This window comes from Pogona vitticeps, chromosome 2 (genome assembly GCF_051106095.1).
Source record: "Pogona vitticeps strain Pit_001003342236 chromosome 2, PviZW2.1, whole genome shotgun sequence".
Taxonomy (NCBI): domain Eukaryota; kingdom Metazoa; phylum Chordata; class Lepidosauria; order Squamata; family Agamidae; genus Pogona; species Pogona vitticeps.
Genome location: NC_135784.1, coordinates 124484987 through 124501726, shown reverse-complemented (window position 1 = coordinate 124501726; position 16740 = coordinate 124484987). Strand labels below are relative to the sequence as shown.

The 16740-nt window shown below is 43.2% G+C and overlaps 1 protein-coding gene across 6 annotated transcripts in view; it reads right to left on the bottom strand.

The window, feature by feature from the left end:
* PCP2 (Purkinje cell protein 2) overlaps window positions 1-16740 on the bottom strand; it is a 43726-nt gene that overhangs the window by 6814 nt on the left and 20172 nt on the right. For 4 of the 6 annotated variants that reach the window (XM_020796290.3, XM_020796289.3, XM_020796291.3 and 1 more), the window contains 2 exons: window positions 12685-12793; window positions 11233-11396 (listed from right to left, as the gene is read on the bottom strand). In XM_020796290.3, the coding sequence (XP_020651949.3) occupies window positions 11233-11396; window positions 12685-12793 (273 nt within the window). Of the gene's footprint in view, window positions 1-6248; window positions 6421-8516; window positions 8666-11232; window positions 11397-12684; window positions 12794-16740 lie in introns of those variants that run through there. The other 2 variants (XM_020796294.3, XM_078385880.1) reach the window with 2 other exon arrangements.

Sequence of the window (16740 nt, the reverse complement as noted above, 5' to 3'; positions counted from 1 at the left end):
TAGTCATTCCCAAGCCCTGCGCAGGGCCTGAGGGGCATGGAGAGCTCAACGTATTCAACTTGCCCTTGCTATTTCAGTGGAGGGGACAGCTCCGTGCCTGGGTCTCTTTGTGCCATTACCCCTCTCTCCACCAGTGAAAGTAAAAAGGTAGCTCCTGAATACAGAGGAGTTAAGAATTATACACCTGAGCCCCCCTCTGTTCTTTGGAGTTTGGTAGGTTGAGACGTTCACTATCGTAGTGCAGGGCATGGCTTTTTGTTTTTTTCCCTTTGCTTATTATTGAAGCACCTGGCCAAAATATCACCCAGTATTATGTGTTCTGTGGATAGTTTATAATGAAGGCCAATCAATTTTTTTTCGGTGTGCCTTCTATTTAACATTCATCTCCTTTGTCTGTTCTTTTTTTAAAAGTTTATTCCATGTAAATTTCACCCGATAGCAGCATGCTGGCCTTTGAAAATCCATTATATTCATACCACCAAGGTGCTTGGGAGTGATTCTGTAATCATTACCTGAAAATCGCACTTTAGTTAGCGGCTTCTGTGCCTGTCCACATATGGTGATACCATAATTTCTCCACAAATTGATGTGATTGGTATCAACCTATACCCGAGAGTTTGGACTGTCTGCTTTATCTGAATGAATGTCATTCCGCCTACATGTGCTTTTGTCTCTAATTTGAGTCACTTCCAACTTCATTATCGTCACAGAGCAGTGGTTCCTAACCTAACCTTGGGTCCCCACATGTTTATAGCCCAGAACTCCCAGAAACTTCCACCACTAGCTGTGCAGGCCAGGATTTCTAGGTGACACCCAGCTCTACATTTCCTTTTCTCCAACAACAGTGGATGCCGTTTTGTCCCTTCAGCGCTGTCTGGAAGCCGTATTGAAATAGACGCAAGTGAATGGTCTGAGACTGAACCCGGACAAGAGGAGGTCCTGAGGGTGGGTGGCCCTGATGTCAGTGGTTTGGTGAACTCCCTCTCTTTTCAGGGGGTGACTCTCATCACAAAGAATTTGGTTTGCAGTCTAGGGTTCCATCTTGACCCAGCACTTACCATGGGAGACCCAGGTGGCATCAGTGGTCTGTACCGCCTATAGTGGCGCCTCGACTTACAAATGTCCTGACTTACGACCATTTCGAGTTATCACCAGCTCTGGCCGGAAAATTTTGCTTTGACTTGTAGCTGGAGCTTCCAGTTACAAACGGAAAAAGGCAGGGAAAAAAGGCAGGGAATTCAAATTGCTAACCGTTGGTAGGCGAAGAGGCTGCTTCTTTGTAGCTCTTTCGCCCAACAGTTAGAGTGCGATGGGAGGAGACTTCGGACTGCCTGATAAGGAAAGGTGCTGTTTTCTGCTTTTTAAAAACTGTTCTGGATGGGTTTTGCAGCGTGGTTTTGGGTTGGAAGTGTTAGGTTTCTGTGCTGTGATAGGTATTTCGGGGGTTTGTTGGTTGGTTGGTATTTCCCCCCCCATTTCTGATGGGTTTTGGGGCGTTTGTTCGCTTTTTGGAATTACCCCCCCCCATTTCCGATGGTCTTGCGGGGTTTGTTTGCTTTTTGGGTTTTTTTCTCCCGTTTCCAATGGGTCTTGGGGGGTTGCTTGCTTTTTGGGTTTCCCCCCTTTTTCCTATGGGTCTTGCGGGATTTGCTTGCTTTTTACTTTGCTCTTTTTTGCATTTCTGATGGGTCTTGTACGCTTTGCTTGCTTTTCTCTCTCCCCCCCCCCCAGCCGGAATGGATTAATCTCATTTCCGATGGTTCTTGCAGTGATTTTTTGGGGCTGTATGTGATTTTTTTTTCTTCAGACGGGACAGATTAATTGCATTTCAATGCAATTCAATGGGAAATGGTGCTTCGACTTACAGCCATTTCGTGTTGTGACCGGAGTTCCGGAACCAATTAAGTTCATAAGTCAAGGCACCACTGTATTTCCATCTTTGGTGGATTGCCCAGCTGCATTCCTATCTTGATGTGGGGGCCCTCACCGCTCTGGTCCATGTGCTTGTAGTATCAGGATTAGACTACTGTAATGCACTCTGTGTGGGACTGCCTTTCAGATTGATGCAGAAGCTTCAAATGGTGCAGAACGTGGTGGCCAGGCTTCTTACTGGGGTGAGAAAACATCAACATATCTCCCCCTACTCTGGCGGCCTTGCAGTGGCTGCCCTTTCGTTTTCGCATTGATTTCAAAGTACTAATGATGACATATAAAGCTCTAAACAGTTTAGGGTCTCAATATCTGGCAGAACGCCTCCTCCCACCTAGATCTACCCAAATCACTTGCTTTAGTCAAGATGGGCAGCTAAGGGGCCTAACACCGAGGGAGGCCCAAAGAGAAAGAACAAAAAAGCAGGCCTTCTCGGCAGTGGCTCCTTGCCTCTGGAACAATCTCCCCCCAGAAATTTGTCTGGCTTCCTCACTGGCAGTTTTTAAGAGCCAATTCAAGACCTGGCTCTTTAGGCAGGCCTTCCCTCCTGTTAATGCCTAATTTAGAGTGGTGCCTCGCTTACCGAGCGCACCGTTTAACGATGAATCCGCATAGCGATGTCACAATTGCGATCGCAAAAGCGATCACATTGCGATGTTTAGATAGGGAAAAACTCGCATTATGATGATCAGTAAGCGTTTCGCTTACCGATCTTCGCATTGCGATGTTTACAGAACAGCTGATCGGCGGTTCCAAAATGGCCGCCGGGTGCCCAAAATGGCCGCCACAAGTGTTTTCGCACCCTGCCCTCGCTTACCGAGGGCGCGAAAATGGCGGCGCTATGGAGGAACATCGCTGAACGGTGAGTTTAGGGCCCCATAGGAATGCATTAAACTAAGTTTAATGCGTTCCTATGGGGTTTTTCGATCCGTTTAGCTATGTTTCTGCATAGTGACGATTAATCTGGAACGGATTAACGTCGCTATGCGGGGCACCACTGTATTTGTTATTTTCAATTGTATTAATGATTTTATATTATTATTATTCTTGAGTGTTGTTAGCCACCCAGAGTAGACTTTGGTGTAGATGGGCAGGATATAAGTAAACAAACAAACAAACAAACAAATAGGAATGGTACAGTAGTTTAAGAATATCTGAGGATCCAAGACTGGGAACTACTGTCGTAGAGGAATACTTTTGAAAAGCATTATTATTCCAACTAGGGATCTTATAAAATAGAGATCTTTCTTGCAAAAACCAAATGTGTTTTCTGTTGGAACATTTTTTCGGCAGATTTTTTTCCAAATTATACTAGGAGCAGGAATGTTTCTGTTGAAATGGCATCTGAAAGCTCCTGTGGCTAATTGATACAGATGGCCATGCGTCAAACAGCAATTTTAGAGATGCAATTTCCAGCAGCCAGTGCCAAGAACTGCTGCTGCTGTAACACATGTATTTGTTAAACAAGGACTTTGGAACGTAGATTGTGTCTGGTCCAATTTTTTCATTCTGAAACATGTGCCATGAGGATAGCTCGGTTGATTTGGAATGGAGAACTAGCAGGCTGACAGAGAAAAGAGGTGTGTGTGTGCGTGCGTGTGTGCGTGCATGTGCAAGAGTTAACATGCATATATGTGTCCTTCTCCCCCCCCCCCATTTGCTGATCTTGCTAGGCATTCTTATTCTCACACAACCATCCTTACGTCTTTGGATGTATATTTGTGCACATAGTTACTGTTGACTGCATCTCTGCGAGCCAGAATTGGTGGTGCAAAATATTTATCAACATCTTAATTGCTGCTAATAGAATTCTATTGTGGTGAGTGGCCAAGGAAGCTTCCCATTTCTAGAGATTTTTAAGCAGTTTAGATCATGTAAAGCACAGAAAAGGAGAAATGAGGAGGATTTGTTCATTTTTCTTTTCTTTTAAAGGAATATTTGTCTAAATGGGGTTGCCTGAGGTGCTGTGTGGTTGATCTTTCCATGTAGATGCAAGAATCCCCCCAAATGACAACACATTACAAAGCAACCCTGTTTAGCATCATCCTAGACCAATCTAGGGTCCCAGCTCCTGCCAACTTAACAGTTCGAAAGCATGTAAATGCGAGTAGATAAATAGGTACCACCTCGGTGTGAAGGTAACAACGTTTCGTGTCTAGTCGTGCTGGCCACGTGACCATGGAAGATTGTCTTCGGACAAACGCTAGCTCTATGGCTTGGAAACGGGGATGAGCACTGCCCCCTAGAGTCGGACACGACTGGACTAAATGTCATGGGGAACCTTTAACTTTAGACCAATCCAAGCCAGGATAATTGGGCTGCCTGGTCACATGGAGATTGTCTCCTGCTGAGAAATTTCCTGATCTGTTTTTGAGGAAAAGCACTTTGTCATGTATCTTACAGGATTACTGATATTACAGTACTGTTTCTCTCCAGACAGCTTAGAGAATGAAGTTCTAATGCAGCAAAAGTGAGAGTTCAAGCAGGGGTTTCAGGAGATGTAGAACCTGAGGGCTCAGGAGCAAAAGCTGTGGAGGGAAAGGACAGGCCTGGCAACAGCCCGAGAAGCTTTGAAATGAGAATTGGAGAGGGGAAAGGGACATGGGCACATGAGTACAAGAGAACAATGAGCCAGAAATCGAAAAACAGTAGTGGCCAGAGAGTTAAATTTCACATGCTGATTTCAACTAGCCACCTAAATCTTCAGTTGTCGGTCTTTCCTTCAGTCTTACAACATATTTTCTTCTGTCTTGCATTTATAAGATCTCCCTGTCCTCAGCCTTTTGCCATGTGCAACTTGTTGCCTTTCTGAATACAACTATTTTATACATCTCTAAGGGTGAAGTATAAAAATGGTTTGCATGAAGATATATAGAAACAATTATGTTAGTGTGCAGTCTTGCTTTAAATGTTGTTAACCTCCAGAGCACTGTGATGTGTTTTGATCCCCGCATATAGAGTTTATGCCATGGAGCTACTGAGATAGGACTGTGGCTACAAAATGTGTCTGGTAAATATTTCAGTTTACCTGCATGTTCAGCCTACACTCTGAACGTTTGCCCCAGTGGATGGAGGGTGGCAAGTATTCAGAACTGAAATGTGCTGCCTTTCTTAGCAGCTGCAGGAGACCAAGACTGATTGGCCTTCCCTCTGTCCTGCATTTGCTTCTTCCTATCTAATTCACCTTCAAGTAATTCATAGTCCTCCTGCCCAACAGTTCTAAGAATTCTGCCAGCAAAAGTGCCAGTTCTTGGACATGGGTGTAGGAGAAAAACATTTCAGTCGTCTAATTTGTAGAGCAAAGATGGCTCTTCAGCTGAGGTTGGACAACAACTCCCTTGATACACTTAGCATTGACTATGAAGACTAAGACTCATGCATAAAGCTTCACGGGTTGATTGAGGATTTGCCTTTCCCTCATGGCAAGTGTCTCCATCTGATTTGGGGTGTCCCTCCCTACAACACCGATCACACAATTCAGCATGGTCTCATGCATCTAGCATTTTCAGTGGACTTGGGCCCCTGATATGGGGAGGAGGGGGGTATACTTATATTTAAGCATGCATTTGCCCGATATGTTAGCCACGTGTTCCAATTTCCCTGTATTTATTAGTTTAGTGCCGAAGGTCACTGACAATGTTACATTTTGGTTCCCCCCAGTAACTTTAATTAAATATGCAAGTGTGATTTTGCTGTGGTTATATACACTAAGATGCTGGCATGTGCTCTTCTGTAACGTCTGATCCTCTTGAGTTCTTCCATGTGTTTCTCTTTATGCCACCTGCAGCGATCTCTTTCTTTCTATGGTCCATTCCTGGCAAAGCTTTATGATGCTCTTTTAAAGATTTGGTTATAGGATGGGTGCAGATTTCATGGAGAGAAGGTTATTGATGTGTCCTCTTTCTTGAAGCTATTATTTTCCCACTCATCCCAAGAAGTGTGATGTAAACGTACTATCTGGTACAGAGAGCTTGGGATCTGAATTCAAGATTGGATCCAAATAGCTTTCCCAAATACCTCCCTGCCTGCCCCAAACCCCACATTGCTTTTCTGTATAGTAAGAGGGCACCTTCCTAACCCAACAGTACTGCTCAATCTCTGAAAAGGGAGCCAGGAATCTTCACCACCCCATAAGCTTCAGGGAGTGACTTAGCAGATACCATGTTATGCATCTCCTTTTTTCTTCTGTGTGTATTTGGCAAGAAACCATGTTAACCTTCCCCAGAATGATGTGTTGTGATGGACAGAAGTGGCTGCATGTTGTATCAGCAGTGAACCTGCCGCCTTAGGCCTGCCGCTAAGGAAACCAACAAGGAGGAAACCGTGTGAGCCTTTATTGGAATGGCAGGGCATGTACAGAGAGTGAGCAGGGCAGGTACCACAGTGGATGGGTAGTGCTAATGGGCAAATGGTGGAATGCTGCGCTTGGTGGCATCAGGCTGGTGTTGTTTTGCTGCTTTCCCTGACCAGAGTTTGGGGAGGTACTCATTTCTGCAAAGAAGAAGATAAGACCGTGGCAGTGCGAGTGGTTTCCACCCCATGGAATTACTATCTAGGACATAACGACACACAGGGACAGACAGACACAGACTGAACAGATTCTCTGATCAAGATTCCAAGAAGCTGTGGGAGCTGTGGTGCATCTTCTTGCTCTCCTATTTGTGGCCTCGTTGTCATTCCCAGTGTGGGCTGCCATTACCTCTTTGCTGCCAAAAGACCATCTATTGTAGCCCATGGTTAGTGATGGTTGTCCATTGAGCTTTTGGTTCCAATTGACTTATCCAAAGGGAATTATCAGTGTTAGTTTGCCTACTGCTCAAGGCATACCTGTCCGTGTTCCCATCCCTCCAAGTTGCTTGACCAATCTATGCCTTGTACCTATTTCTGGAAAACCTAGACACTCATGATGCACTATGGAATGATTTGTAGCATCTACTTTAAGGTCTAGCCAAGACAGGGTTAGTTAAATATTTTAGTTCTGTTTATTCTCCTCTCACCCTTTTAAACTAATAGTCCCTTCTGAGCCTGAAACTGGCATCACTCCCCGGTTCCACATGTGATCAAGCCAAAGTGCTGCCAGGAGCTGAGGATTTGTGAGATGGGGCACTGATTTGGAAAGGAGAGGAATTAGAAGGGGAATGTGGCAGCTCTCTCTAGCCCTGTTAAAGCAGAGGTCTCCCCCCCTCCCGCTGCCCCATGGGATGAAGGAGTAAGTGGAGCGTCAGGTTTCCCTAGGAATCCACAGTGGGGAGGGAGGGAGACTCTTCAATGTTAGGGAGTATGGAGTCCCTCTGAGTCTTGGTGGATGGTATAAGAAAGGCTCCGCATTCCATCCCTTCTGGGAACCTTGAACTTTACCGGTATATCCTGACAGATCTATACTCTAAGAATCACTGCTGCAGGGGAATGAGGCCCCTTCTCCACTGCCACATAGCCATGCAAGTCATATATAAGCCCAACCTGCTGAACTGTAACAAAAGCAGTGTTCTTAGGGTGATGAACAATCTATAAGCTTGGTGCACTTCCCACTTTGCAGTAGATTGTAGCGGCTTTCAGGGAGGCCTCATGGCAAGCTATGTGATACGGATAACACAACATTAGAAAAGAGGAATTTGGACTGCTGAAAAATCTTGGCAGCTGCAAACATAAACTCTGTGCAATTCTTCACCCCTTTGTGGAAATGGGTGGACTGGTAAGGTATGTGCAACACCCCCTAACGCTGGACAAAAAGACAGGCAGCACCTAAGTTGTCCCTATGCTCTAGGCATCTGTAGTCGTTAGCCCTAATCAAGGCAAAGGATAACATATCCAGTACAGTATTGTCTTTTTATAGAGGCTGAGCCCACTCATTAGGACCAAAAAGGTTGCTTCTCAGCTTGCTCTTTTGCCTGGTGGATGTAAGAAGCTCAGAGTAGAGGTGGTTACTCTGTGTCTCCCTTGCCCAGATTTCAGCTACTAATGCCCCCAACCCCAGTTCTTTGGGAAGTCCTCCCTTTCTCTCCTCTTTTCTTGCTCTTAAGATGCACAGTTAGATTGGCAGGGATTTCAAGCAGCAATGACATGTCCTAGCTTTCACTCTGTACTGATATGTGCCATCAGAAAAACCCTGACTTCTCCCTCCCAGTTCCCTCCAGCATATGAAGACTTTATGGAGAGTATCAGCCTGGAGAAGCCTTTTGTAGACATGACATGACACAGCAAAGACAAGGCCTTGGGTTGATCCAGCCAAGAAACAGGAAAGAAACAGAAACAGAATGTTAGTGAGGTTAGTTGTTAGAGTCATGAGGAGACTTCAAACAAGACAGGAATCTTAAGAGACAGACTGCCAAACAAGATTAATACTTTTCATCAAGGGGCATGGGTTTAAAGGGACCAGGGGATAGAAGACATCCTGTGTGTGCTTGGTTTTTGTGACGCAGCACTGCTTTGCATGTTTTGTGTTTGTGATTGAAGAGCCAAGCGGCTTTCTGCTTTGGAAGAAAGATGTAAACAGGATTATCTGCCAGAAAAGGACTGGGAGTTACAAGGGGAGAAATGGCAGGGGAAATTACCTGAAATGTTTAAAGAAGCACATGGTAACCAATTAATAAGTGGTCAAGACTTTTTTTAAAACATAGCTCTAGCAGGCAAACAGAATCCAGCAGCCTCTGGGAGAGAAGGAGAGGTTATTATGTGAAGTTTTTTCATTGTGGACCTCTGAGCATTGTTCTTGAGCAATATGTGCCACTCAGCTGGGCTATCAAGCATAGGAAAGAAGAAAGAAGAAAAATAAATCCCAGTCAATCCACATTTTACATTCACGTTTGGAACTTATTTAAAAGGAAGATGATCTAAGTCTCATGTGTGACAACAACTCGTGGTTTGAGTAGTATAAGACAGAAGTTCAGCATCAGGGGAAGTAATACCTTACCTCAAATAGTGGTGTGTTAATAATTGAAATAACTGATTTTGCCTGCAAAAAGATTTAATGCTGCAGGATCAAAAGGAATGGGGTCCATGATCTTAGCTGGCAGTCATTGCTGGCATGTGAATTTGAAATGGAATCTCTGACTCCATTACAGAGGCTTAAGTAGACAGTGCTTTCATCTTTTAGAATGTATGCTGTGACCGCTATAAATATTTTAACAGTAGAAATTTATCTATAGCATTTTGATTTGGAAGGCTAGGGTCAAATCTAACCCTGGCAGGTAGTGGGTAGTCGTTATTAAGTTAGTGTCTCACACTCAACATGGGAAGAGTAACCACCTACCTCCCAAGAAAACAAAGCATGGATGGACTAGAAGTGTTACATAAATTATGATAATGTTGGCTGTGTTCTTAGCAATCTTTGCTACTTATGGGCCTAAATGACACAGGACTTTATTCTCATTGAGAGCATCCTCTGTTTGGAAGAACCCTCCCCATTCAGGTTTGTTTTAAAGATAAAGAATCATAAGAAAGGAGAGCTGTAGGGGTACTGAATTTACCCATCCACTGTTTGCACCTGGAAAACAGACTGTTGTTTTCTTTATTGGGTAAGCTGCTTTCATTTTTTTTTCTTTACCCTCCAGTAATTTTTTCTTTGTTTACAGGCATACAGATAAATTGGCAAGTGCAACATGGATGCAAATGTGCACCCTCTTTTTGACAATACGTTTCCTTTGGAAGGGGGGGCAGTGCGTAAGAGGCCTGGCTGCTGTATCTAGATGTGGCAATAAACAGCCGTACTTGCAGCTGCTAGTGAACATGAAAAACAGCTAAAACTCTTGTTACTGGACAAGAGTAATCAGTAGCCATTGCATTTGGTCATTGAGAAGAAATAAACCAAACAAGTCTAGTAAAAGGGTTGAATATCTGTGATTGGCAAGTCCTAAGGGGGTAGATGGGGCTGCCCTTCAGTGGGCAGATGTAGGCCTGCTTTCGTAGTCCGTGTAGTGCAGATGAAGCAGTTGTTTTTAGGAGACGGCGATTCTGTTTGTCGGCATGGTGAAGACGTCTCCTTTCAACAATGCTGTTTTGGCTCTAGATCAGTGTCTGGTGTCAGTAATGGAGCAGATGAGGGCGAATAAACTGAAACTTAATCCAGACAAGACAGTATTTCTCCTAATTGGTCAAAAGGCGGACAAAGAATAGGGATACAGCCTGTGTTGGATGGAGTGACACTCCCTCTGAAAGCACAGGTGCACAATTTAGGGGCCCTCCAGGATTCGTCTCTGAGCCTGGACGCCCAGGTTTTGACGGTGGCTAGGAGTGCATCTGTACAGTTTAAACTAGTTCACTAGTGTTCTTGGAGACGTCTGATCTGGCCTGTCTCCCTTTATGAGCCTGCTAGGGTATTAAGATCATCAGGAGAGGCCTTTGTCTCAGTCCCTCTCAGAGGCACTTGATGGGGACATGGGAAAGGGCCTTCTCTGTTGCTTTTCCCAGATTTTGGAACTCCCTCCCACCTGGCCCCATCTTTGCTCTCCTTCTGCAGTCAGGCAAAGACATTTTTATTTAGGTAGGCTTTCCTTTAGTGACAGGCTGAGAGGTCCCCCCCCCCCCAATAAATTGTTGCACCTTGGTCTTTTAAATGTGTTTTTAATATTTATTTTATTTACTGATTTTAATATGATATCTGTTTGAACTTTTGAAATTATTTGTAAACTTGCTGTTTTTAGTTTTTAAGTATTGTCCTTTTTAATGATGTATGCTGCTTTGGATCTTTTTTTAAGGAAAAAGGTGTCATAAAATATTTTAATAAATAAATAAATAAATCAGTAGCTCTTGGAATTCATACTCTTGCCATTCTTGTCTGTGGTAAAATGTGACTGCAGATTCTTGTAATGCTTGTAAAATATGTTAATACCAGCAGCAGTAGTAAATTGGGGATAAAAGAGTTTATGTACCATTTTTGATATGGTTTTTGTTTCATTTTGTTTAAAGAAGCTGTTTATTGGTGAGTTTAATTTTCACCTTTTCTTAATTTTTATCCATGTTTGATGCTTGATGCTTTTAGTTATTAATGTAACCTGCTTTGAGAGCTTTGTAACAGAAATATGGGGCACCCATTTTAAACAAATCACATGGAATGGGCTACATATTTCAAAGCTTATTTATGTTCAGCCTCTGAGGATGTGGGAACATATTAGGGCTACTGTGACTTGGTATAGCCTTGTGGCCTATTGGATATGCTACTTGGTGCACGGTGGCAGAACATCTCAGCCAACATATATGCTTTGAGCATGCTGGCCACATGACTATTGAGACTGAAATGACATGCTGAAACATTGTGGTATCACACTTCCTTTCCCCACTGCCACACTTTTCCCTTTCTGCCCTCACCTTTGTGCTTCCAGAGGCCGGTTTGTTGTTGGCATTGCGGTCAGTGTTCTGGAAGCCTGGGAGGTAGTTGATGCTGACACGTTGATCATCCATCCGCCGGCTCTGTGTGTTAGCCAACATTTCCATGAAGTTGTCCATCTCTGGTGGTGGGCTGGGGCTGTCTTCTGTTCAGAACAAATAGAAGTGGCTGTTAAAACAAGTGGCTACCAAGGCTGAACAGTTTTAGGACCTAATCCTCTTTTCTCAGCTATTATGGCTTTATTAGGCAGTAGACTGAAACCCACACTGTCAGTCAGTTTGATGTCATGGAGGTGGATCTTCAGTAATTTCACAGAACAGTGGAAATTCCTAACATACAAAGCATCTTGTCTGTGAAATCAGGTTTCCTGATGCAGGACTTGTTAAAGCACTATCTGACAAACCAGGAAGATGTTTGAATCTAGAAAGGAATATGACAGACCACATTCAGAACTCCCAAAATGTCTTGGGTTTTTAATCATCAGGTTCTTGGTTTTCCATTGTGATATCTTTATATACCCTCCATTTTATAAATGCAGAGATTGTATGGAATGTATTACGTCATCAAGATAATGGTCTTCCTACACTGTCATTGCCTAGGATTCTGTCCTTCACATCCTTTTTCTAATGGCAAGGGACCTAAGCGGCTGCCCTGCCTTCTTCTTAGGCAAGGGGAACAAACGAAGGTCTTTGAGTTGCATCTGAACCCTTAAATCTGGTGAAAAGTAATTTTCTGGTACAACCTGCATCCCAAATCCATGTGTTAAGAAGCATGTGTAGCAAAGCAAACAAACAAACATATTTTACGCTCAGAACCCGCATCACAATGTTTTCTCTACACCTTGGCTTCTATGTTTGTACGCATTTTACCCAGTCCTTTCTAGATAGGAGTCATGCTTTCAAGTTCAGCTGAGTCCTGTTTCTTTTAACTAAATTTCCAGTATTGAGGTGGATGATGAAGACACCAAATTCCTTATGTCATCCTATTGACTACACCTGTCAAATTACCACCACAATCATACCCTCATGGTCAGCAGAGAGCCATCTGCACCCATCTCTTGGTTGTGATACTTCACACTCACATGAACATCTTTTCATGACTTGCTTAGCCAGGACTCTAAACAAACTTTGTTGACAAACTACACAAAAGCGCTAAAGGAAAATGGACTAGAAGTCTGGCCTCCTAGCAGATTTCCCAGGCTAATGGGGTTGTGCATATAATTCTATTAAGACTTTGGAAGACTTTATAGCTTGCAGATGCAACCACCCATGTGCACATCTTAAAAACTGGACTCAGCCAGTCTGTAAAGAGGTGGACTTCCAAGAGATGGACCTTATCTGGCCTTGGGGTCAGCAGGATCAAGAAATGGCAAGACCTCTTCAAAGATCACTGGTGCAAAGAGTTTCCTCATTCCCCGTGTTTAGTTAACTCACTCTTGCCACTGCTGTGCACAATCTGAATGTTGCAACGTTGCTCATCAATGCGTCCTCCTTGTACATGGCTCAGCAAGTTGAAGAATCCTTCTTGTTCTGGGGAGCCCGACTGCAATACAAAAGTAATCGATGAGTAGGGTCTGAGACCACCCATCCTGCATCCTCAAGGGTCCTCCAGTCCAACCAACCTTTGCCAGCAACTTCAGGAACAAAGCTGTGCTGTTGTCTATTGTCTGTTGTCCAAGAGAGGACTAAACAAAGAACAAATAGGCGAGAGGCACACACCAGACTTAGGTTGGGTTTTTCTCCCTTTTACATGGTACTGAATTGTAAATGCCATCCTCCCACCCACCCCCAGTGTAGTTTACAGACATTGGCACATGTGCTTCTCCTCAGTGGACCCCTCCTTCATTTGGCAGGTATGGAATACTGGGGAGAGTGTAGAACCAGCAGCTTCCTCTGCTTTCTCAGGCTTATCCAGTGAGGAAATAAGAATGGTGTCTGTCCCACAACATGTATGGACTTAAAGGGAGTAAAATTGACATTACTGATAAAACATTATTTGGCATTTACATAGTGAATTTTTGAGTGCATAAAGCACAAGACATACATTATCTCTATAATCCTAACAACAGGCACCACAGGAAAGCAGATATTATTATCCCCCAGCACTGCTGCCGGGGGGCGGGCGGGGCGGGGGGGACCATTTTCTGAGACTGTGAAGGACAGCAGCTTGTCTAATGCCACATTGTGAATTTGGGCTGAGGTAAGATTTGAAGAAACTGCTGCCTTCCTTGCTTACAGTTTATATTCTTGGCTAATCTGTGACCTCAGATCCTGTAAAAGGTAATGAATAGGTATGTTGAGAATCCAAGCACCTGTAAAGAGAAACCACAAATGTTTTTAAATAAGAGGATTTTAAAAATATATAAAGCGAATGATGGGTGTTCTCTCTCTCTCTTTCAGTTGCTCCCTCTTTATTGTTCCTGTTTGACCTGTAAGCTTTTATATTACCTCTCACTCCAGCTACTGGAGGCAAATACTAAGAAAAAGCATCTATCATCTGGATAACGCTATTATGTTAAGCTGGATGTGACAGCGAAGGGCAGACAGGACAGGACCTGATCTTTGAGTGGGAGAGTTTGTATACATCTGATTCGGTCAACACGAGCTTTTTACTATGTTCATTGGATTGTTCAGAAACCCAGGCTGGAGGCTGTCATCCGAAAAGTTTAAAAGGTCCTTTAAGACTCCTCTCCCCATCTTATAGCAGAAATATAAATTGGGAGTCTTTTGTGGATCCTGAGTGAAAGGCAGATCTGCAAACTGCTGAAGTGAGGGGAGGCTGTTAAATTAAAGAAATATACAACATTTGGAATCATTCCAGCCCACACCTACCCCCAGCTTTATGGTATAATTGTCTTAATTCTTCAGGACGAAGAAACTCAAAACGCTTCCTCTATGTGGATAAAATAGTACTGTATCAGTACGCACACACGAAATAATTGCTTTCTGGTTTTTCATGGCATTTGCAGATATTCCAGTTAACGTGGAATATCTGCCCAAACCTGCTTTGTTGACAAGATTCTACTTGGGAACATTGTCTTCCACTGCTTTGTCATACTGCTTTTCAAGGAATTTCACACATTTCACACACAAGACAGATTTCCTGAATAGACTCTGTAGCATAATGCTTAAACACTGCAATGCACAAGGAAAGGCACCCTTTGATTTTTTCATTGTCCAGGTGTGTTCTGGGATCATACAGTCAACTAGGTCTGCCTTATGAATAGCAGAAGTGACGCAAGTTAAGGGTCCATCTAATTCCACACACGGAGCTTCCACACAGTCAGGCATACACGCGGGAGTACAAATTCCCAATTTGCACTTCACTCTAAGGCAGGCATGGGTGAACTGCAGGGCTCCAGATGTTGTTGGACTGCAACATTCCTTACCAAGGGCTACACTGGTTAATGCTGACGGGAGCTGTACCCTAATATCATCTGGAAGGCAGCATTTTGCCCTCGGCCAAAAAAAGTGAACAAACCTTTTCATCCCTTTTCTTAATGTACCAAGCCAGCTGCATCGAGTTAAAAACTGTACCACTTTTTGATCTGAAAAGGCTGAAGAGGGGAGAATTCAGTCACCCACATCCTTGTGCATATATTCTGTTTGCTTAATTCCTAATACTTTCAAACAACACAAGGAACAAAGATGTCCCCCGTCCCTGATTATCGCATACTGCTTTGTACCAAATTGGGAAGTGCTTCTTTTGTACAAAATCCACAGTAATGTAATACCCTTTATTAAGCTAACCAAAAGGGTGCAAAATGTCTGCAAGTTTTTTCATTCTACAGTAACGGAGGCAGTCTGACTCCTCCTAGGGAGAGGAGGCATTTGCCCTACAATCATGCTGGGGGTTTCCCATAAGGTAACTAATTGGCTGGTGGCTCTATGAACACAAGAGTAGACTCGATGGGTCCCTGGAAGGATCCATGAATGGTGTGTTCTGATTATCTCTCTGCATTTACTCTTCTCCTTATTTTACCACAGAGATTTTTTGTCTGATCCCAAATTTTACTCATAGTTCTGTGGCTTGAAGACTTCAGAAATCATGACATTGAATATGCAATGGGCCTATTATCTTAAAATGCAGCAAATAAGATAGGAATATTGTTATGCTGTAGTAGCAGAAAAGAAATAAGCCTTGTAATACCTTAATTCCTCAGAGAAGTAGCTGTGTTAGTTGGTTGCGGCAACAACAAAAACAAAACAATATAGTAGCACCTTTAAAACGAATACATTGCAGTATGAGATTTCCACTTTCTCAGACACATGAAACAATAAAAAGTTGTTGTGAGATTAAAGTGGGGAGATGGTGGACCATTCATATCACTTTGAGCTCACTGCAATGCAATATGAAAATGTAATGAAGCGGGAGAAGGCAAGGAGACAGCAGATAGTAACTGTGGAAAGCACATGGAATTGCTGGTGAAGATCCTGCAGTCCTTGCTATCTTGCATTTTTGGTAGTTTTTAACATCTATTATATCATAGACAAAGTAGTGATTGAATTTTGGATTCTTGATCCAAGAAACAAAATAGAGAATACTAGCAAAAATTCCAGTCAACTTATGAGTTAGAAGATGCTTCCCTTTCCTTCCCCTGTGCACATAAACATTTCATATGAAAGACTACAGCAAGAAGACGAGCAAAGGAAATAGGTTCCCCTACAAACGGGCCACCCAAGGTCTGCATTGGACAGCCAGCTCAAGGGACATCTATCATTCTCATTCTGGAAACAGGCTTTCCTGCTGCCACCCACTTCCCTGTGTAAGTAAGGGAGGGAAAATAAGAAGCCTCTGCCACCTGCAGTATATTAAAATATAATGATGATGACCATGTGCCATCAAGTCAATTCTGACTTATGGTGACCTTTTTCAGGGTTTTTCAGAGAGAAAACTAAAAAAAAGTTTACCATTCCCTCCTTCTGAGGCCAAAAAAGACAGGCGGGTTTTGAGCAGGCAACTGCTTGCTAAGGGGCTTTTAATGTGTAGCTGCCTTCTTTCTTACTGATGTGTTTTAAAACTAATTTTATTTTAAGTGTGTTTTAATCATATCATTTGTTCAGTTCTATTATAATATTCTAAAATTTAATGTATCCATGCCCGGAATTGTTTCTCGGGAGCTGTGCTGCATTCCCATTTTGGCAGAAAGGTGGGATAGAAATCAGACCAAATTGGGGGAAAAAAACTTTCTAGCAAGTCTGTTATAGTGACTTTAGAGAGTCACACATAATTGGTGGAAGGGAGCACCTTGTTGTCAGCTGAGAATACTGTATGACAGGCATAAAGTCTGGTGACTTTACTAAAAGCAGCTTTTGAAGTTTAAAATCTGTGGAAATACCAAAAGGGCCGGCTGGACAATAAAGTGAATGTTTTCTAGAAGTGTTTTCCCATAAAGGTCTGGAACCCAGTTCCAGATTATCTCTAAAGCACAAAGTGGTCCACCGTTGAAAAACAGAGCCGGCCCTTCCATTACGCAGAGGGGTGACTTC